The sequence below is a fragment of the Adiantum capillus-veneris genome, chromosome 7 (genome assembly GCF_014529385.1).
Source record: "Adiantum capillus-veneris isolate H3 chromosome 7, ASM1452938v2, whole genome shotgun sequence".
Classification (NCBI taxonomy): domain Eukaryota; kingdom Viridiplantae; phylum Streptophyta; class Polypodiopsida; order Polypodiales; family Pteridaceae; genus Adiantum; species Adiantum capillus-veneris.
The window spans coordinates 3,106,951-3,128,228 of record NC_140937.1 but is presented as its reverse complement, the minus strand read 5'-3'; the positions used below and the strand labels follow the sequence as shown (position 1 = coordinate 3,128,228).

General features: G+C 42.4%; 1 protein-coding gene across 1 annotated transcript in view; it reads right to left on the bottom strand.

Annotated features, from left to right (window-relative positions):
* LOC147453363 (Adaptin family protein) overlaps window positions 1-11,472 on the bottom strand; it is a 70,355-nt gene extending 58,883 nt beyond the window's left edge. The window contains exons 1-10 of the mRNA XM_086515553.1: window positions 11,193-11,472; window positions 10,209-11,116; window positions 9,822-10,007; window positions 9,524-9,739; window positions 9,329-9,439; window positions 8,800-8,997; window positions 8,583-8,714; window positions 8,239-8,295; window positions 7,980-8,096; window positions 7,825-7,902 (exon numbers count right to left, since the gene is read on the bottom strand). Coding sequence (XP_086371679.1) covers window positions 7,825-7,902; window positions 7,980-8,096; window positions 8,239-8,295; window positions 8,583-8,714; window positions 8,800-8,997; window positions 9,329-9,439; window positions 9,524-9,739; window positions 9,822-10,007; window positions 10,209-10,769 — 1,656 coding nt within the window. The 5' untranslated portion in view covers window positions 10,770-11,116; window positions 11,193-11,472. The remainder of the gene's footprint in view (window positions 1-7,824; window positions 7,903-7,979; window positions 8,097-8,238; window positions 8,296-8,582; window positions 8,715-8,799; window positions 8,998-9,328; window positions 9,440-9,523; window positions 9,740-9,821; window positions 10,008-10,208; window positions 11,117-11,192) is intronic.
* Between the last annotated feature and the right edge of the window lie 9,806 nt (window positions 11,473-21,278).

Genomic DNA, 21,278 nt, shown 5'->3' with positions numbered 1-21,278 from the left:
GACAACATTTGGTCTCTATGAGTTTCTTGTTATGCCATTTGGTCTCACAAATGCTCCTGCCACGTTTAATAGAATGATGGACAGAATTTTTAGAACACATAGAAACTTCGTGGGTACCTTCTTTGATGACATGATTGTCTATTCGAAGTCTGAAGAGGAGCATAGGGATCACTTGACTACAGTTTTCAATGAGTTACGTACGAACACGCTACTCATTAATGCGAAGAAGAGTGAATTCTTTTTGCAAGAGATTCACTTCCTTGGGCACATTGTTTCAAAGGATGGGGTACGCATGGATCCCGCTAAAGTGGAAGCAATTAGGTCATGGCCAGACTTGAAGTCCGTACATGACATTCGAAGCTTTCTAGCCTTATGTTCCTACTACAGGAGGTTCATCCGAAATTTTGCTGAGATTGCTTCTCCACTCCATGCACTACAAGGAAAAGGAGTTACTTTCAAGTGGACAGCCAAGGAAATTTTAGCGTTCAAAAACTTGAAAGAGAAGCTGACTTCAGATCCGGTAATCATTTTGCCAGATCTTTCGAAAACTTTTGTGGTTCAGTGTGATGCGTGTGGCCATAGTCTTGGTGCAGTTCTAATGCAGAATGGCCGAGTAGTCGCATATGAGAGCGGAATTCTTTTGAAGACTGAAAGGAACTTGCAAGTCTATGAGAAAGAATTGCTGGCAGTAATTCATGCTCTCACTAGTTGGAAACACTATCTGCTAGGGGCTGATTTTGTTGTCCAAACGGATCATCAAACCTTGCGATATTTTCTCACACAGACGAAGTTGTCTGAGAAGCACATGCGATGGGCAAACATCTTGTCAATGTTCCATTTTCAGATTGTGCATGTGCAAGGGAAAAAGAACGTGGTGGCTGATGCGTTGTCACGAAAGCCCCATGTTTCAGCAATGTCAATTCCGTACCATTGTGAACTAGACGACATGAAGACACTATGCTGAAGATTCAGATTTTGCAAGGATCTATGACCAGCTTGTTGATGGGCAACATCATGAGCACTATATGCTTAAGAATGACTTTCTCATGATGCATGGAAAGTTATGCGTTACTAAACAGTTACGGCCAAAGATTTTGATGGAAAGTCATTCTCCACCTTATGCTGGGCATCGTGGAATTGATGCAACAGTGAAAGGGGTTGAGGCATTCTTCTATTGGCCAGCTTTGCGTCAAGATGTTGACACATTTGTAAGATCATGCTTAGTATGCCAAAAAGTCAAATTTGACAGACAAAAGCAACCGGGATTGTTGCAGCCATTGCCGATCCCAAATAGGCCATGGGAAAGCATAGCAATGGACTTTATCTTTGATCTTCCACGGACGCAAACAGGCAATGATGGGATTTGGACTATCATTTGTAGATTCAGTAAGCAGGCCCATTTCATTCCCGTGAGGAAGAAGATAAACCCAGAACACATGGTCAAGATATTCATGAGCAATATCTTTAAATATCACGGGATGCCTCAGTCAATTGTCAATGACAGGGATCCACGTATGACGAGTCTTTTCTGGAAGGCATTGTTTGAGAACATGGGCACTACGCTAAAGTTCTCTTCTTCAATTCATCCCCAAACTGATGGACAGTCAGAAGAAGCAAATTCTACTGTTCTGGACATGCTCAAATGTTATGTGTCAGAGCACAAGGCAACTTGGGAACACCATCTTCCATTGGTTGAATATGCTACAATAACACTGTGCATACATCAACAGGTAAGGCACCATTTGAGATAGTGGAAGGAGGGAAGAAAGTCCCGCCCATTTTACAGACTAAGGACAAGATTTTTGAGGCAGACAAGTATATGCAAGATATGGATGAAACATACACAAAGATAAAGATTGCTCTTGAGAAGACTCGGACTAAGCAAAAGAAAGCTGCTGATCGTCACAGTCGTGAACTTGTATTTTCACTTGGTGATTGGGTGCTTTTGCCCTTTGAAAAGGCCAGGTTAAGGAAAAGGAAAGGCAAGGAACGCTTGTTTCCTAAGCTCAGTATGCGATATTATAGTCCCTTTCAGATTTCAAAAAAGATCAGCGATGTAGCTTACAGGTTAAAGCTACCAGAAGCCTCGAAAATACATAATGCTTTTCATATCAGCCTTCTAAGACCCTTTGTTGGTAATGTGCTAGAGAATATGCTTGATGAGGAACAACCCGAAGTGGAAGAATTGGGTGAAATCCTTGTTCCTGAACAGATATTGGCACATAAAGAAAGGTTAGAGGAAAGGTTGCAAGACGCTATTTGGTGAAGTTCAAGAACTATCCATCGTTGGATGCCAAATGGATGGAAGAGTCTGAATTGGTTGATTCACCTCAACTATTGCAATTGTATCTTGAAGCCTTTCAGATGGAACCCACAGTGACTTGATGTAGCCTTTTCTGGAGCAAGGCAAGAGCATGGTTCATGATGCTCAATAGAGTAGTTAAGCAATTGTATCTACTCTTTCCATACAGAATTTAGCTAGAGAAGTTTGTGCTTGAGAGTACACTAAAAGACTTCTATGCTTGATATATGTGTCGTAGCCAAGTTGGTGGGATTGTTTAATCGTCCAACGCTACATTTCCGAAAGCATGTATATCTTGGATTCCCATCATAGAATATATGTGATATCAGGAGATACCACATGTATTATTGGCATGCAAGCGAGGTTGCTTGCAGTATTTCAAGGGTGGGGTGTGTCACCAAGAGGTGTATTTTTCCTGTTGCCTTCCGTAAATAAGTACTATATATTTTTATTTATTTTTATTTTCACTTGTTTTCCACGGAACCCTTGAAAAGGTGCAAGTGGACATTGCATGGCCAGTGTGAAATGGCTGCGACCGAATAGGTTTCTCACAGCGGGGGTCTGGGTCGGTCAATCTGGGACTGGTCGGGTCAGTTAGCACTGAATTCTGATGAGTATGGAAGCCTGTGTGCGCCAAATGAAGTCTGGGCCACTCGGAAAGTCATTTATAACTTTATAAGTCAATGGGAACTAGAGAATTAACTCAAAAGGGGCAAACTCGACACATGGCGGCTCCAGGCAATTTTGCCACTTCCATCAGCAAGAGGGGGCGCCCAATTTGAGAGAGGAGGCTGATTTGACTCATAAGTGAGCTACAGTGTGTGAGTAGTGGGTGCAGGTCTACAGCTTTAATGGAAAGCTTGCCTTCTCCTCTGTCTCATGTAGCGCGATGATTTGCTCTCGTGCGTCTCTCTCCCACCTTTGGCACATATGGTAATGCCCCACTAGTTGGGCTTCTCAGATGAACATGTACAGTTCTTGCGCGTCTGCCAAGGCAAGAGCCTTCTCAACAGGAACCGGATTACCTAATTGCTAATCCCCCACAGGTACGCACAGTTCCATCGCGAAAGATTGCGAGTTCAGAGAGTTTTCTCGCGTGAAAACTCATCCAATTCACAGGGGAACTGTCCCATTGCGTGCAGGAGCCCTTGGGACACGCGTAGGCGTGTTCGCTCCGCTAAAAACGATCCGAAACAGCGAATTACTGCAGGTTTAGGGTTTCGCACCTAAACTGCAAGGGAACCCCGGGGGAGCCTCGTGAGAGCCTTGGGATGCGTGTACGGGCTTTTGGGCACCCGGCAATTGAAAACAGGTTATTACAGCCCGCTGAATTTCTATGACAGCTCACCAGAAAGCTTCCAGATAGCGAGGGAATCAGTCCTAGGCAGGTGCTTTTGACCTACAGGAGTTTTTGCGCCGTTATGCAGCCAAAATCAGGTCGAAAACCTGCGTTTTCAGCCCTCGCCAGGTTTGGACAGCTTTGTGAAAGCTTGTGCTAAGTGGTCGGATCGTCTACCTTAATTTAAATAAAGAAATACCGAAAGGGGCGCCAATCTTTGGGGCCTATAGGGTGTCAATCTCGTGTGCGCAGTGACATTCTAGTCGTTGGACGCAACTGTGTTCTCTTCCCTTCTCAGTGCTCTGTGTAAAGTTAACAGGTAATTGAAATAGTACCGCCCTCTACGTTGTACAGGCCGGTTATAGAGGGTCGGAAAAACCTCCTAGTGGGGAAAATTCTTCTTCGCCTCGCTCATGCTCATCACCTCCAAGCGAAGTATCCATTCGACTTCGAGTGATGACCATCCACTGAAGTCTTGGGTTCTTGTGGGTTCTTGTGGTCTTGGGTTCTTAAGTTCACGAGGAACTTGGGTTCTTGGGGTTCTTGAGTTCTTGAGGTTCTTGCGGGTCTTGAGGTTCTTGAGGTTTTCTTTCGCTTGCAATCTGTGTTAAGAGAAGGATCTTCTCTTCACCAGAGTTCTGCTCTTTTCCGCAGGCGCACCCCTTCGCGGCCTTGCGCTCACACTAAGGTTACTTTTTCCCACCTCACGTCGATTGGCCGGCCGCTAAGTGCACGGTCCGCTCTCAATGAGTGAAAAGAGGCACAAGGGGAGGCTAGACAAGCCCTTCTTTCCTGGGATTCCTGTCACTCTTCAAAAACACGATTAGGAATCAACACGCCCAAGCGAACTTGGGTTCGTGCGACCTCAACAAGCAAAAAAATTTATGTGGGTCTTTCCTAGAACACTTCCAAAGCTCTGACACCAATGTTAGGTGCAGCGGAATGAATGTTTGCGCTTTGCTCAAAATGAGTGCTCCGAACTGTGCTCAAGGTTCCTTTTCGTTCTTATGGAAGGTAGAGCCTTTCGTTCTTAATGAGAAAGTTCTATGATCACAAACAAAGTGAATGGACACTGTGCGTGCAAGTGTATGAGACTGAGAGATAGAGAGAGAGAAGAGAAATACGACACCAGAGACGTCGTAAAACCCTCCTCCAAAGGCCCCACTCTCTATGGAGAGAGCGGTCTACTTATGATTGCACAAATCTCTACAACGCTTTGACTTGCTAACGATGTCGACCACGATGAGGACGACGACGAGACGGGCTGAAATCTAGAAACTCTAATGGTTGAAATCTGCAATCTTCTGCAGTTTGGACCAAAGATTCGCCAGATTGAGTAGAGTAGAGTCGGCACAAAGGGGGGGAGTTCCGCTTCCAAATGCACTGGCCCTAGAGTTTGCGCCCCTTTCTTTCTTTATTGATATCACAAAGTGCAACTACTGGAGAGTGTATCTGCAACCATGCAATGACTTGCTAGATACCCTCCCTCAAGGCACTTATAAAGGCATTGAATGACATGCATGACATTTGGCATACAAAGGGGGCATTTGCTATGAAAACCTTTTGTAGTGCCACATGCCCTCCAGATGCAAGTGTAAATGATTGCATATGGAGAGAGACCCTCAATTTGCATCTGCCAAAAACAACCCAGAGTTTCATGGTCGAGAGCTTCTTGGACCTACCCTCCGATGAAAGAGAGCCTCAAGCCGACATCAATTAAGCATATATAACTTGGATAGACATGAAGAGAATCACACAATTCACACAACCATAGCCAACAACTAACTGAAATCTGAATGCATCACCTCAAGTTGCCCAGTCATAAAGACCTGTACTGGAGGAACATTCACATCAACAGGAGGTACAGACAATCGTGGCCGTGAACTCTCGCCAATCTCGAACACCATAGGAATTTCCTATCTGTCCTTCACAAAGGAACCCTCTTCCATAATGCCCTTCACTTTGTCGGCCATAGTGTAATCCCGCATTCCTGTACTCTGTGTCTTTATCCAAAACAACCGAGGCTCACTTCTTGAGGAAAAAGTGATTTATATCCCGGCGACGGAACCATGAAACCGGCCTATAAGGCGGTAGAACGTAGGCTTTCACCCGAAACTTTAATTTAGACTTTAGGACACAAAGAAACTTTGCAAAAAGAACCTGTAACGGGAATTGATACTTCAAACACACACGGCTTGGAAGCTAGAGTGCTACCAACCAAACGCCGACACCTGTTGGCCCCAAAGACTGGCGCCCCTTTCCGTATTTCTTTATTGTATTCAAAGAGGGAATAAAACCTGTGATTTCCTACAAACTGTTCCGCATAATCCGGGCTGAAAATGACTTGTTCTGGCCCTATTTCGGTAGCATAATTGTACTAGGACGCTTCATAGACAGTATCCCCACGCAATAGATGACTTTCCCGACGCATATGGACACTTTGCAAAACCATTGTACCAAGAGCAGTGGCTACCCTCACCAAGCTCATGGAAGTTGCTAACACTGGTCTTGCCTTGTTGAAAGGAGAGGACAGTGGGTTTCCGAGCAACGAAAAAGGAGGGCAACAAAAGAAAAATTCAGCTAAGAAGCCCTTTCTGAAAACGGCTCTTGAAGCGTCACAGGGGTCTAAAAAGGTCAACAAGGATAAGGATTCACCCGGGCACTTCTGGAGCGCAGGCAAAGAAACAGAAAAGGAAGCCTTAATTATTGACCGTTTCAGCAAATTTTGCATGTTGATTCCTTGTTAGGCCACACTCATTGCACAAGATGTAGCACGGTTGTTCATTAAGCATTGGTACCCCCTCTGTGGTTTTCCAAAGTCAATCGTTTCAGATAGGGTGTTAAAGTTCACGTCAAATTTTTGGCAAACTCTCTTTGAAAATTTTGGCACAGTTAAATTTTTCATCCGCTTTTCATCCACAGTCAGATGGTCAAACAGAAATTTACAATCAGTTGGCTTTTGATGTTTTGAAGTCATATGTGCATGATCAACAGTCTCATTGGGAGCTCTATCTCCCATTGGTCCAGACATGGCAACTTGTACGGACATCCTTTTGCGCTAGCTTTTGGGAACTCGGATGCTTTTGACTAGTATGCTTTTCATGTACCGCTTTTGGATGGGCCTAGGGCCTTCAAATACAAAGAGTGGGCTCTCTCTTGTTGGCATTCTCGCAGGAGGAAGTAGAGATGTGCCACCGACCTTCTAAAGTGTTGAAGTAATATGGAGAAATACCAAAAGGGGTGAACGGGATTGGGAACCAGTGCTCTCTTGGGGTGGAACTCCACCACTCCACATCTCATGTGTCGTGCATCTCTTTCAGCTCAGTTGTTATTTAAGTATTTAAAAGTTTGTTCCGTCTGTTCTTTTCCGTTGGCACGTGGTGTCATCCCGTTCCATTGCGCCAATCCAATGGCTCCATGCAAGGATAGTCCAATGTTTCAAACCTAGACGTGAGACAACGTTTTCCCAAAGAGGAGAATCGCAATCCTTGAAATAAACTCGACGCCATATATTGCCGTTCATTGCTCTATCAAAGAACCTATAAACAATAAGCTTGCACATGAAAAGCGAGCTTCCAAATTGATCACTGACTTGTGAATGGTACAAAGAGCATCTCCTGAAGAATTTAACACTGATGCCAGAACCATCAAAAGCTATGATAACTTACGGCCAGTAAGGTCACGTCACAGAAATTGGCAAGTTACCAGCCGACCAAATCCCTCCTATGCGAAAGAAGACTGATCACCTTAAGCAGAGCAGAAGCAAATCACTTGCTCTTCGAATTGCTTGCTCTCAGTAGTCACCAAAGGTTTGCATAAGTTGGGTTGTCAATGTGCACTGAAATGGGTGAATCCTAAAAGCACTAGGTAGTAAGGAACGAACAAGAAACAAGCAATGGCAGTTGGGTCAGCGGGAGGCAAGCGACACCTGGGCCAAGCAGAAAGGCTAGCTCTCTTACACACCCAGCTTCTTAGCACCACTTGGCTTAAAATTCCAAGATTTGTTCATCCTCAACTTCTTGCTAATGAAACGTGCTATAACTCCACCATGTTCCAGACACTTCGGGCTTCAAAGCATCATAATCCAAGTGCATATTCTAACAGGAGTAGGAATAGAGCTGCTTCACAAGCATAAATTAAGCAAATAACCAGACTTTTCAAACTTCCAAGAGTTTCAATTTACCTCTGGTATAAGGTGCACCTTTCTGCCAGCAGTTATCTCAAAAGAGCAGATCTTTGTGATAGCAGAGATTGCATAACCCTGTGAAATACATTGAAAACATCAAACTTTGCTATTGCAAGAACTGGCTGAGCTGAAAGAACTTCAAATGCATATACCTTTACGAAATCGTCTCCTGGATGCGCTTCTGCCACATCACAAAGCTTCCCGATGATATAAACAGCTGAATGAGTTCTATCTGCAGTTCCATACTCGCCCAAAACCCAGCAAATTACCTGTACATATGTAACACATATTAAAGTTGCAACAAAAACACACATGCAAACATCCATTGTCGCAAGCTGTGCTATCCGTACGACCTTAGCAAATCTACAAATAAAATAAACAAAAGTAATAGAAGTGCGGTTCAGTAGTTACCTGCAGTAGAATGGATGGCAGCTTGGGCTCCCCGAGAATTTGTAGATATGACTCCACCTAAAGAATTCACAACACAATATTTAAGCCAAACTCAGCCTTGCAAACCCTCTTTAAATATGGCATAAAAAACTTCAAGCCTGCACCAATTGTTCTTCATCCTTCTTTATAAAACTTTTAAAGCACTCTTACAACCATCAAAGTACTTCATCCTTCTTATAAAACTTTTGAAACACTCTTACAACCATTAAAGACAGATGTCCCAGTAGACAATCAAGCCTTGTTCTCAAGTAGCAGATTGATTAAATATAATGACACGATCCAACTGGGAAAAGAGTACCGCATACCGCAGAGGAGCGCAATTGGCTATCAGCATCTTCATCCTCCTCTCCTGCACCTTCAGCAATAAGCCTCATTAAATCATGAGCTACCTTTGGAGGCACAAGATCTCCAGCATGCTCAAAGACTTGATTCATGGTCTGCTAGTCACCAAACACGAGCTGCATTATGATGTAGCCTTTTTTATTTCAAAAAGAGGAAAAACTGCCAGCTCCAAGCAAGAACCTGAATGAACCACTGATTGCTGGGCGCAAAGCGTTCAGCTAACTCTATACAGCGGGAAGCTATATCTGTTTTATTATGCGCATCTGTCAAGCTTTTCATGTAACTAATCATGCGGTCAACAATGACCTCCACATTAGATGACTTCGTCATTTTATACAACAACTCTAATGTCTTCCTCTTCAGTGTATCGTCTGGATCCTGCAAGTTGCGTGGACCAGCAGTTACTGTATGCAATCTCCTTTACAGTAAAACAACAAATTTGAATGGCATAACTGCAAAACAGACGTCACAAACTACAACGGGCACTACAATAGAGCTCAATCATGAAACGTTAGAACATTGAACTTCAAAGAAACAAACTGCATACAAAACAGAGCAGCTTCCTTCCAATTTTGGGATAAAGTTGAAAGTTAATTTGGCACAAATACAGCATTCTCACGTATTGTGCAGCCTCATGCTGAGTAGCCTTTGACTAAGTTAATAACTAAGGAGAAACATTTGAATTTAGATTAACATGGCATAAGAATACCTCTAGGCAGTCAATAACAGAAAGTTGATGCTCTTCAGCAAAGTCAGGATTGATCTTGATGATTCGCCCTAATGCATCAATGCCCATGTATTTCAAGTTGTGACTGTCATTCTGCATTGCAACATATTTTTCCATTTTTTTTACTGTTGTTGACACAAACATCTTTGCGATAATGAAGGTTTTCGCTACACGCACCTTCAAAAATCTGGATGTTTGTGTAGCTGCAGACTCAAGAAGGTTTACATTTGGATGAATGGCTGTAATTGTCGATATACATTCATAAATCAAAGCATTTCCAATATTGCCACTAGGTTCCGCCTTTCTTAACACATCGCCTAAAACACTGTAGATGTTGTTGCTTGCCTTCTTGTCGCCTGCGCCTAGTAAAGCCAGTATCCTCAACAACTTGATCTGCCACCATGCAAAACATGCTTTGAGAAAGTCAACAACAATTACCCAAACTGACATTAGAGGCATCAATGTTGAGATGCACCTGTATAAAAGGAGCAGGAGCACTGTGATAGTTGTAAGGTTTTGGCAGCCTGTGTTCCACCACTTGCTTTAAGATGCTGACAAAGCTACTTGTCAAATCCTTATAAGAGTGCACGTCCGTCACTATGAGGTCAAAGAGTGCACATAAACAGGCACTCATCACGCTTGGATCGTTATCTCGCAATATCTAACATCAAAGGCCACACCCATCACTAATCAGCAGAGAAGAAGAAGAAGAAGAGAGATTTTTAACATCGTAGGAACAATCCCAAGAGACCTCATAGATCTATCCAAAGAGAGAGAAAGAGAGAGTGGGTCTGTGCCCATGCATAACGCGTACACCATTGAGTATAACATCAAACACAATTATCAAACAACAAAAAAGCACCTTTTCCCTAAACTTAGGAATGAGATGTGAGACAGTCGACGGGGACCTTTGATGAAACCGATGCAAAGCCATAACTGCCTTCTTGCGTACAAACTCCTTCTGGTGCCCTAAAAGTTCCACAACCTGTGGCAAGACTGCAGGAATTGTTTCGTCGTTAATAAGCCTGCAAACTGCAGTGAGGGCGGCACAGCACACAAGATAGTTATCTGAACGCAGGTCTTTCTGTATGGTATTGATTATTAGGATGATCAAATCATGATCCTCATTTAGAAACAATGTAACGGCAAGGTATCCTGTCCTTTTCAAAAGCAAATTGTCATCATGAGTCATCTTCACAGCCTGAATATACCCAAACGAGGCATCATGGCCAAGCATCTCCACATACACAAGCCGAACAATGTACTCCTTCATCCTCTTGCGTGGCACATCTGGCTCTGCTATCTTCTTCTTCAACATCTCAACTTCCTCTGTCACTAGTCTCTCTTCCTCTGCTTTTGATTTGGCCTCACCTATGGCCTTGACCAGCTCCAAAAAATCTTTTGATGATCCTTGGGAGCCCATGGCGAGCTCCCTGCCGATGTTCTTTAGCTGCTCCAGGGTGGACGAGTTGAAGATGCACACAAGGAAGAATGTTGACCGATCAACAGCAATGTGGGAAGACCAACCTCTTGACGAGGTATATTGTTCTTTCGCGTGTCAAGTCAAGTCTAAGAAGCCTAGCCAAAGGTCTGATGGAAAAGAGGAGCTACTGCTATACAATTGGGATCTGTGGTGTGATTATAGAAGCAGATAACGTATATCAACAACGATCCAACTGCTCGATCCTACTAAAATACAGATCGATGAAGTGGTACTGGTAGTCAAGGGCAGAACACAGCGGATTGCGATCCTTCACGCATGAGCTCGATCTGCATGAGAAATCCTTATGCCGCACCTCTGGGCAGGGTGACTATAAACATCAGGTGGCAAGAAAATGCATCATACCTGGCTTGGTGGAGCTCACTCTACCTCTGTTGAGATTGCTTTGTTTTCTGCGAACGTAAGGAACGCTCTGTTTATTTGGCTATGGAGAATGCTGGAGCTCTGAGGCGTTGGCACGGAAGCGCAGGTGCCCGTATGAAATATACAGCATTTGATGCACAAGAAATAATGTCTATACACTGCATGGGCAATTTTAAAACCGAAATGTGAGTTTTACAATGCACGGGCAAGATGCGTAGATATTACAACATGACATGATGAACCGATCAATTCTTGCTGCAATTGATCAACTCAACGAGTTGTAGCATGAAAAACAGTAGCAAACCAACAGTTCATTGAGATATCTTGAGGCTAATCTAATGGACTTTTGAGGCCCATGCCTGCTGCCTATTGGACTAAGGAGACGTAGAACTTTGGAAACTAAGAATGATTGTTAATCCAAGAACACTCGAAGGTAAGGACTCGAAACTACAAGAGTTGAAAGTGTCTATGGTGGAGAGAAGGAAGGAGAGCTATCAAAAATCCAAGTAGATTATGTTGATGGTTTTGACATCCATAGGTTTCTCTTGTTGGACTACAAAAGCATAGAATATTCCGTTGTGTTGTAGTAGCTATAGAATAGATATTATAAGGGAGCAAGCAAAGAGATCTTTAAAAGAGGTAAAGAAAAACTCTTTTTAAACTTATAGAGTAGTGTAGGAATGTTTTACACAAAGCAAAGAGAGCCAGAGAGAAAGATGCACAAACAGCGAGCCCAAAACAACAACATAGAAGCTCTATTTTGAGAAGATTTTAATATTTTTTATCTATTTGCTCTCTTTTGTAGCTTAGTATTGCCAATTTTGCAAAATGCTTTGCACATTTAATGGCATTTCTCTTTCTGTGGGATGGGTTTCTAACTTCACTCTTATCTTATTGCAAACATAGCGAAAACCAGGAACATAATTGTCAATCCATGAGATGAAGCTGACTCGACTAGTGCATAGAGGCTACAAGAGAGTGTCGATCAATCTCCTGGAAAACAACAGAAAACTTGCATCTAACACAAGATACACTCAAATGACCAAAGTCATCAAAAGCTAGTCACTAATTGGCAAACAAAGCATGACCGTTACAGCATCAAACAACATCCGAATGTTATAAAACTTTTAGGACAACTATACAAGACCTAAGCACACATGCTTATGGTCTCAAATCTCACTTTTGATGAAGTGCAAAAACTACGATTATTAACATGAGTGAGTTTTTGACTTAGTCGTTTTTAACCCCAAATGCATCTGAATGCTTAGCAATGATGCCCCAATATCCCGCCTATACTTATTTTGTGATTTCCTAGCTTAAATTCCTACTTATGATGAAATTAAGACGCAGATCGCGACACTAAAAGCTACAGTTTACCATGATATGTTTACGTCAGTGCATAGAGCTCTTACCTGCGGTCGCAACGCAACAGACAACACTGCAATGTGACAACCGACAAGGGAGTAGGAAGCATGAAAAGCCGAGAAGTGAGCACCATTAGCTCATGATGTGTATTTCTTATGTAAAACTTAACAATAATTTACAAAAATTGGCTTTTATACCTTAGCCAAGGTTTCTTGATCAAAAACTAGTAATCTGGGAGTTCTAACTAAGGATAAATCGATACAATCTGAAAGCTTATAGCCCTGGCTCATCGATTACAATACCCACTTGAAAAATAGAAGTTACAATATTTTCGATTTATCAAAAGAATAAGTGTTTTTACAATAAAAGCTCCCAAAAAATGATACATGGGTTAACTTGTTGCTAACATTCCCCTTCTCCTCGACTGTGTCGTCTCTTGACACAGTTTCATGGACTGAAATAGTCTTCATGCTGACGGCTGGCGAGGCGGTCTTTAAGTGCTTGTAGAGCTTTCCAATATCTGATGCGGCGTTCTTTCTCAGGGACTTGCAGAAATTGAATAGTGACTTTATTGTTAAGTTATATGACAGAATAGCCAACAAACCTTGCTATCAAATTGCTAATTATTGGCCCGAATATCTTTGTGTGCCATGTAAGAATCCTGTGTAAAAATCCTCTTCAAATGCCAACATATTGCGGGATGGCAAAAACATACATCTGGCATAGAAGCCGTAGAGGACTTCTTCTGAAGGTTGTCTACTCAAATCGTAGCACAAGCCTTTGTTACCCTCTAAGAAAGACATCCAGGGGGCTCCTGCTTACTGAGGCTCATGAAAAACTTGAATGCATGTGAGCAACATTCTGCAGATTTTATATAGCATTGCACATGAGAGGTCAAGGAGGCTCTTGAAGAAGTTCATGGCGCCCGTTAGGGTTTTCACCATGTATTCGCTGATCCTTGCTTTGGAGCTGGCAGTCTCGGTTAGTTGAGCCAAGTTGATCTCTTCTTTCTCAATGCTTCATGTGTTGGCCATGTCCTTACCCTTGGTACATGACAAAATGTAGGGTCTTTTTGTATTGCTACACGTGCTCTTATAAAAAAAAATGAGATACCTTGAGTTTTTGTTGAGCCAATCAAAATGTAGGGTCTTTCTGTATTGTTGCAGGTGCTCTTGTAAGAAGAATGAGGTACCTTGAGTTTTTGTTGAGCCAATTCTTTCTCCATTAAGGGTGGAGAGCAATTGACGCTTCTTCTTGCATATCCTTGTAAAGTCTCTCTTTTACTTGTTGTCATAAAAACTAATATCTAATACTCCCAAATAATTCTCATGTTAAACTGATCATTTAATATGGGGAAGTACCAGGAGAGTGGGGATAGCCTGCAAAAGGGCAATGTGCTTCAATGGGGCTTAAAAGACCTAAGGTTTAGCTCCATTAAGACTTCCATAGGCTAAGGTTCCAAAAATTAAACCTTTTATCCAATGGCCAAAGCATAGGGAAATTGGATGGTCATGAGGAAGACTAAAAAGTCTTCCCACATCCCTAGGAAGGAGGGGGTGAGCCCATTTTGTAGGGGATAAGAGAGAAACACACACACACACACACACACACACACACACACACACACACTCTCCAAGGCTTCCCCTTTACATAAAGGGAATACTGGACACATGTCAAGCTCCTAGGCCAGTTGCCCCCAACCTCCCCTCAAATCCTATTGGATGGCCATAGAGGTGGACCAATGAGGATTAGGCTAGAGTAAATTTAGTCTAATCAATTTAAAAATGCTTGATAAAAGAACCAATAAAAATTAAGCTCCCTAGAAGACTATTGGACAGTCTACCAAGGGGTCCAATGAGCATCGAGCAGCCCAATGGCTTGCCTGATTCCTATTGGCCAGAAGATAAAAAGGTCCAAGGAGAGTTTAGATGAATTATTTAAATAACTAAAAGCTCTCACAAAAGGGGAAAGGGGGACACTTTTCAAAAGGCTATCAACTATGCTTCTAATTTGTGATTGGCTAAGCTTTACAGGAGCCAATGGGAGGCCATCATGAGCATTTAGCAAGAGGGGTCGACCAAGATGAGAGAAGGGGCTGCATTTTACTCATACACAATGCTACACACACACACACACACACACACACACACATACACAACTCATGTGTGCAAGAAGAACTCCATCTCCTTCTCCAAGCATTGAGAAGTAGAGGCCTACACCAACAACTCTTGGCTTTGGAATGCAAATCCAACCAAGAGCCAAGCTTCAATGGCATGCTCATCTCCTTTAGCATGCTAATTACTAAGCTAAGCTATGTTATTAGAGTGATTATGTGAGGAGAATACTTCTTTCTCGTAAGATACCTCTTCTTCCTCTCAACCTATCCTCATTCCCTGCTAGCTCTCACCATTTTTGAAGGTGTGTGAGGTCTTGTGACTAAGGCTAGGGACACTAGGTGTGATTTGCAAGCATAATTTGGTTCATGAAGCTTCCATCTTCATTGTACCAACGAGTTTTGTCAAGGAACACAAGAACCGTGTTGTACGAAAGTCTCTTTTGTTGATGGGAGAAGCTATAATACAAAGGATTTATGGAGGGGGGACCGGCTCCATGTAAATCCGGTCCTCAACTGTCGTCAATTGTTCTATTTCTCTCTCTTTTCAAGTATTGTCAATGCCAAATTAGCTAGGTGTAAATTGCTATGTTGCTTCCTCACTTAAGTACTCTCTCTATGCTCGTTAGGAACTTGTTCTTAATGAAATGCTCACTATGTTATCAATTTTTGCTACACACAAGTTATCAGTGCATTAAATGTTACACTTGCAGTAGCTCCACCTTTATCAAAGGGTAGGGCAGCGACTGTTGATGACATCGAGCATTGATTTGGTTGGCAGTGAGTTGTGTTGCATTGATTGAGTGAATAACTCTCAACTCCCAATCCATTTCCGCTTTCCATTCAGCATCCACTTCATGGACAATCTGTTCTTTAAGTGCATCTTCTTCAGCTTTAGAAAGCTGGACCATTGGCGTTTGTTCCTCTTTAATGATTGGTACTTGGAATTCAGAATCTCCTGTCTGCCCTTCTGTTGGCTATGTTTCCATATCTGCAAAGGATACTGAAGGTATGTCTATAATTATCTATTCAGAGCTACATGCCTCCTCTTGATTGTCTGTATGCCCTTCTCTCAGTAGAGCTGATTAGCTCTCTTCAATTCCTCTATCTCCTTGAGCAACTACTCTTCTCTTTGTACGCGCATTAAGGCGAGGTCTCGTCTTTGTGTCTGTTCCAGCTTCAACTCAAGTTCTAGGTCCTTGTTTCTCTTTTCCAAAGTCTTGTAGACTTCATATGTCCCCTTGAGTGAAGCTACGTCTGGGTTTTCCCTGGTTTGCTTTAGGAATGTCGCTTGGTGTATTGTGAAGAGGCATTTGCTACATTTAATTGCACTTGGAGCTTTTGTACTGATTGAGTAGTGCTCAAAAGTTCATTTTTCACTTCAGTCAGCTGCTGCTCCTTGCTTTTGCATGCATCTGACAACTTTGTGAGAAGCTCTCCTAAATCTTCCATTTCTTTTTGTTGCTTCTTCTTGACATTTCGGTGTTGCTCTGCTTCGTCTTTGAGCTCTTTGATCTGTTCTTGAAGATTCTCGATGATGTTGATCCTGTCTTCAAGCTCACTTTGGAGAGCATCAATTACATGTTCCAACTCTTTAGCTTTAGCACTACGGCTAAGAGCTGTTGTTCGCATCTTTTCTGTCATCAGCTGCATTTGCTTTGCATACTCATTAACTTGGATGATGACTTCATCCGTGGTTTGTCATTCTTCATATTCTACCTCAGGCTTCTTAGAAGTTCCAGTAGATTCGGATTGCGGCTCTTTTGACGGTGCAACATATTCTACTTGTGGCTTGGTAGATGGTTCAGTTGAATCTTCTTGAGGCTTTGTAGCTGCTTCAGCTGATTCTGCTTGTGTCATTGTAGAAGGTCTAGCTTCATCTTTGCATGTTTCCTTGGGTTGTTCATAACTGGCCTCCTCCTCTTGTTTCTCTTTCCCTTTTGTTTCCTCGCCTTCATTGGCTTTGGTAGTGGGTGAAGGACTTGGATTAGGCATGGGATGATCTTCCTGTTCAGTGGTGGGTGAAGTGGGTCTTGGAGACATCTCTCCTTCTTCATGATGTGGCTCAATTTGTTGTTCAGCTTCAGTTTGTCTTTGTTGCACAGCCGACTTTTATCTTGCTTTCCTTTGCGCTTCTAGAGCTTCTAGTACCTTCTTCGGCTTCTGCATACATTCACTCAAGCAAATCCTTTGGATCTTCTTCAATTTTCTTCGTGGGGTTCTTGGTCCTAGGACCCTTGATTTCCCTAGGGCTCCATGACTCCGGATTTTCTCCTGTAGCTTGGCGACTTCTTTCAAATGATTCTTTCTCTCTTTCGAACCTTGCTTTTTTCTGCTGCGGTTCTTCTTGATGGACTGCCACTGCTTTCTTCTTCATTTCTTCTCTCCTTGCCCTCTTTTCTTCATTGTCAGAGCTTTCATTGTTGTGGGCTTTAGGCAAGCTTTCTGCTGATTCTTCATCTGATTTATGTACCATTTTCTTCTTTGATCTAGTGGTTTGTGGAGAGGGTTGAGCTGATACTATCCATGTATTCTGATCCGGGGCTGGCGGCAAGTTGTCGGCCATTCCAATAGCATGGTATGGGATGCGGGTTAGAACTTCTAGAGCGCCCATATATATTGCCTTTCCTTCCTTCTTTATGTTCTTGAGTGTTGTAAGCATGTATTGTGGCATGATCTATTGTTTACCTTGTGGTTGACTTCAACACCTGCATGAAAGTAGTTGCGCACGATTCGGAGTTGTGTATCTTGGTGGTCTCTTTGTGAGGAAATGGAAATGTTAGTGATAAAGATGGGCGGGATCCTCCACTTGCTTTAGAATGAGGTCAGAGAAGGTGGCGGCAGCGATATCCTTGGTGAATGTACCAGTTGTCCCTCATTGTCATTCCTTCAGTTTGGCAGCTTTAATGCCTTGGCCACAATGTCCTTGTTAATGACCACTTCAACTTTTTTGCCTTGCCGATCCGTGATCTGAGCTAATCCATCCTCTTTGATTGTTGCCAATAATTCATAGGTCTAAAAATCTACTCCATATGGCTCTTGATCATAGAATTCTTGAAGCCCTAACCTTCTGTTAGCTTCTTTTGTGGCTGGCTTCGCGGCTACATCATAAATTTCTTTGGGTAGCATCTGCAACTCTACCTGGTTTCCATCTTCTCTCTTGAATCTACCGGTGAAGACTGTAGTGTTGTGTTCTTTGAGTTGTTCCTTTGATAGGTAGGTTACCTTAACCGTTTTCACTGAACTCGGCTCCAATTGGTATGGTGTTAATTCTTGAAGCTTTTCTTTTTGAGTCATCGTCTTCTTTGCCTTTCAGTTGTTTGCATTGCACCTATTAGGAGAATACAATTCGTAGTTAGAAAATTTCACAAATTCTGCTCTGAAATGCCCTATCTGAATTGCTGACAAATGATGTCCATTTTCCTTCCAATCAATTTTGGAGCATGCATAGATGCATAAAAACATGTAAGGGTCAAAACCATGCAATCCATGCAAAATTTGCAACCAAATTAAATAATCGTGATTATTTACAGATGGAAAATTTCTCCAACTTTTTGCATTTTTGACATCATAGGCTTGAAATATATGTGATTTAGATACTTCGAGTGAAGTGTGGACTCATTTGAGTGCACTAGGTGGAAATCATCATATTTAGGTTCCAAACTCTGAAATAGTAGATGTGAAGGGACTCTGGGTTTTTGTGATCCAAATGTGACCAAACTTGATTGGTGGGCTTGTCACAACATGTACTTTGGTCCCATAAGGTCAAAGTTGAAATTTGAACTCATTCTGGTGAAAAAGTAAATAATCATGATTATTGTCTTTTTCATCAAATTGGACAATTTTTGTTGCAAGTTGGTTCTAGACATGCTTTAGACCCTCTGTGTGAGATATGGGATCATTTGGATCAAAAAATGTGACAATAAACTCAAAATTTTGACAAAAGAGCCTTTAGTGTGCTTTTTGATTGAATCTGGGATTTTCTTGATCTTTTGGGCTCATATTTGACATGTGGCATGAGATAGATGTTTACAAGTGATAGGTGAAGCAAGATGATGATTTTCAAGCCAATTGTGCACAAAAATAAATAATCGCAATTATTAACTTCAGTTGCATTTTTTGTTTGAAAAGATAATTTTATGACCTACACATTTTTCATACATCCAAAACAAGTCCTAAATTGAGTTTGGTAAGGTTTGGTCGTGTCAGCATCACTTCGTGCTCTTGTCGACTTTGAAATCATCAGTTTTTGTTACTACTTGGTGTGTAGAGTTTTTTGGTCACTTTTGAAGTCATGGACTTGCCCGCTACATAGTCCTGATGCTGCTCATCTAGTTTGGGCTCATTCGGAGTCAGTTTGACTTCATATGTCAAATTTGACACTTTGTAGCCTTTGAGCTATTTTTTGCTCTTAGAGAGCCTACCTTGAGTGTTTTCTTGAAGCCATCTAGGTACATTTATAGACCTTGTCTATAAGCTGTCCGTGGAGTCAGAATCTAATTCTGGCATGTGGCCAAAACCTAGATTATTTACTTGGGACCCCCTCAACCCCTGCCAAATGGTCATCTAATGATATGGAAGTGTTCTACTATCTAAGGGCATGCTACAGTTCAAGTCTCATCCAAATCCGTTGAGCTGACAGGCTGCTAGGGTCATTTTTGTGTCGTAGGAAAAACCATGAACCCATGCAATTCTACCTAAAACTCTAGTTACAACTCTCATCTTACCTGCATGTATCCCTAGCCACACTCATGAGAGGTGAATCCCACAACTCATATGTAGCCCCACAAGCTTAGAGCCCATTGGACCTTGTGATCAGTTGTTCCCCCTCTCACACAACTTCTTTGGAGTGTGTACTCAACTCAAAGAGCATATCGTCTATCACAAAAACTAATAAGAGGACAACATGGCATTACCACCCTCGTAACTTTCCTTATGGGAGATCTTGCAAAAAATGGCAATGTCTTAACACGCAGCTAACTTTTGACTCATAATCCAACAAAATTTGGAATATCCCAAGTAACTATCGAATCAGAGGTCAACAAAAAAGAAGCCACCTCTGACAGATAAAGGATACATATCTGTAAATTGTGAGCTCCTCAAAATTCTTTTGCACTTTCAAATCTAATGCCCCAGGTCAAGGCACTCAAGATGATGTAGGTCAACACTCAAGGCATTCAAGATGATGAAGATGATACAGGTCCAAAAACTCTTTTGATGATCCTTGGGAGCCCATGGCAAGCTCCCTACCGATGTTCTTTAGCTGCTCCAGGGTGGACAAGTTGAAGATGCACACAAGGAAGAATGTTGACTGATCAACAGCAATGTGGAAAGACCAACATCTTGACGAGGTATATTGTTCTTTTGCATGTCAAGTCAAGTTTAAGAGGCCTAGCCAAAGGTTTGATGGAAAAGAGGAGCTACTGCTATACAATTGGGATCTGTGGTGTGATTATAGAAGCAGATAACGTATATCAACAACGATCCAACCGATCAATCCTACTAAAATACAGATCGATGAAGTGGTACTGGTAGTCAAGGGTAGAACACAACGAATTGCGATCCTTCACGCATGAGCTCGATCTGCATGAGAAATCCTTACGCCGTGCCTCTGGGCAGGGTGACTATAAACATCGAGTGGCAAGAAAATGCATCATACCTGGCTTGGTGGAGCTCACTCTACCTCTATTGCGATTGCTTTGTTTTTTGCGAACGCAAGGAACGCTCTGTTTGTTTGGCTATGGAGAATGTTGGAGCTCTGAGGCGTTGGCACGAAAGCGCAGGTGCCCGTATGAAATATACAACATTTGATCACACTAGTGTGTAACCCGGGCGTTGCTGTGGTCAAGAAAAGCATGGCCCTTGGGTCACACACATACACATATCTATAGGGGTGTGTGTGTGCACAAGCGAGGAGGGTGTACTTTAATCCCCATAATCACTCTTGAAAGATGGCAATTTTCTCTCTTTCTTATTAGATCTTGAGATTAAGCTCGTTGAGTAGATCTTTGATATTTGTTTGGATTGTTCTTATGATAGTAAAAATTATCTTCTCCTCCCCCCCCCCCTCCCCCCCTCTCTCTCTCTCTCTCTCGTGCACGCTCGCGTGCGCATACGTGCACGTGCATACACACACACACACACACACACACACACACACACACACACACACACACACAAAGTTTTGAGTCCAATACTTGTTGGTAAATCTTAAAAAATAAATAAACATAGAGACTTACCTTACAACTTTGAAATCACAACATGCACACCCAACCCGTTTAGGTGGAGGTAGCCCAACTCTTAAGGTGAATCTTCCCAGGTAGATATGGTTGTCCAAACCACATGGGAAATGCCCCTAAGGGCTAGAACATGTCTTTGAGCAGTCAAGGAGTGTTGAACCCACCACCTTTGAGCTCATAGGCTATGAATCTTCCAACTGAGCTAGCACCATTGACATGTCAAGTACGATATGAAATTGCCTCTTCTGGTACCAAAGGCACTATTCTATATTGGAACTATGATAATAGCATTGTTGGTTGGAAGAAGGATGTGGTTGTAAGCAAAGAAACTTCAATCCAAAAAGTTATGTG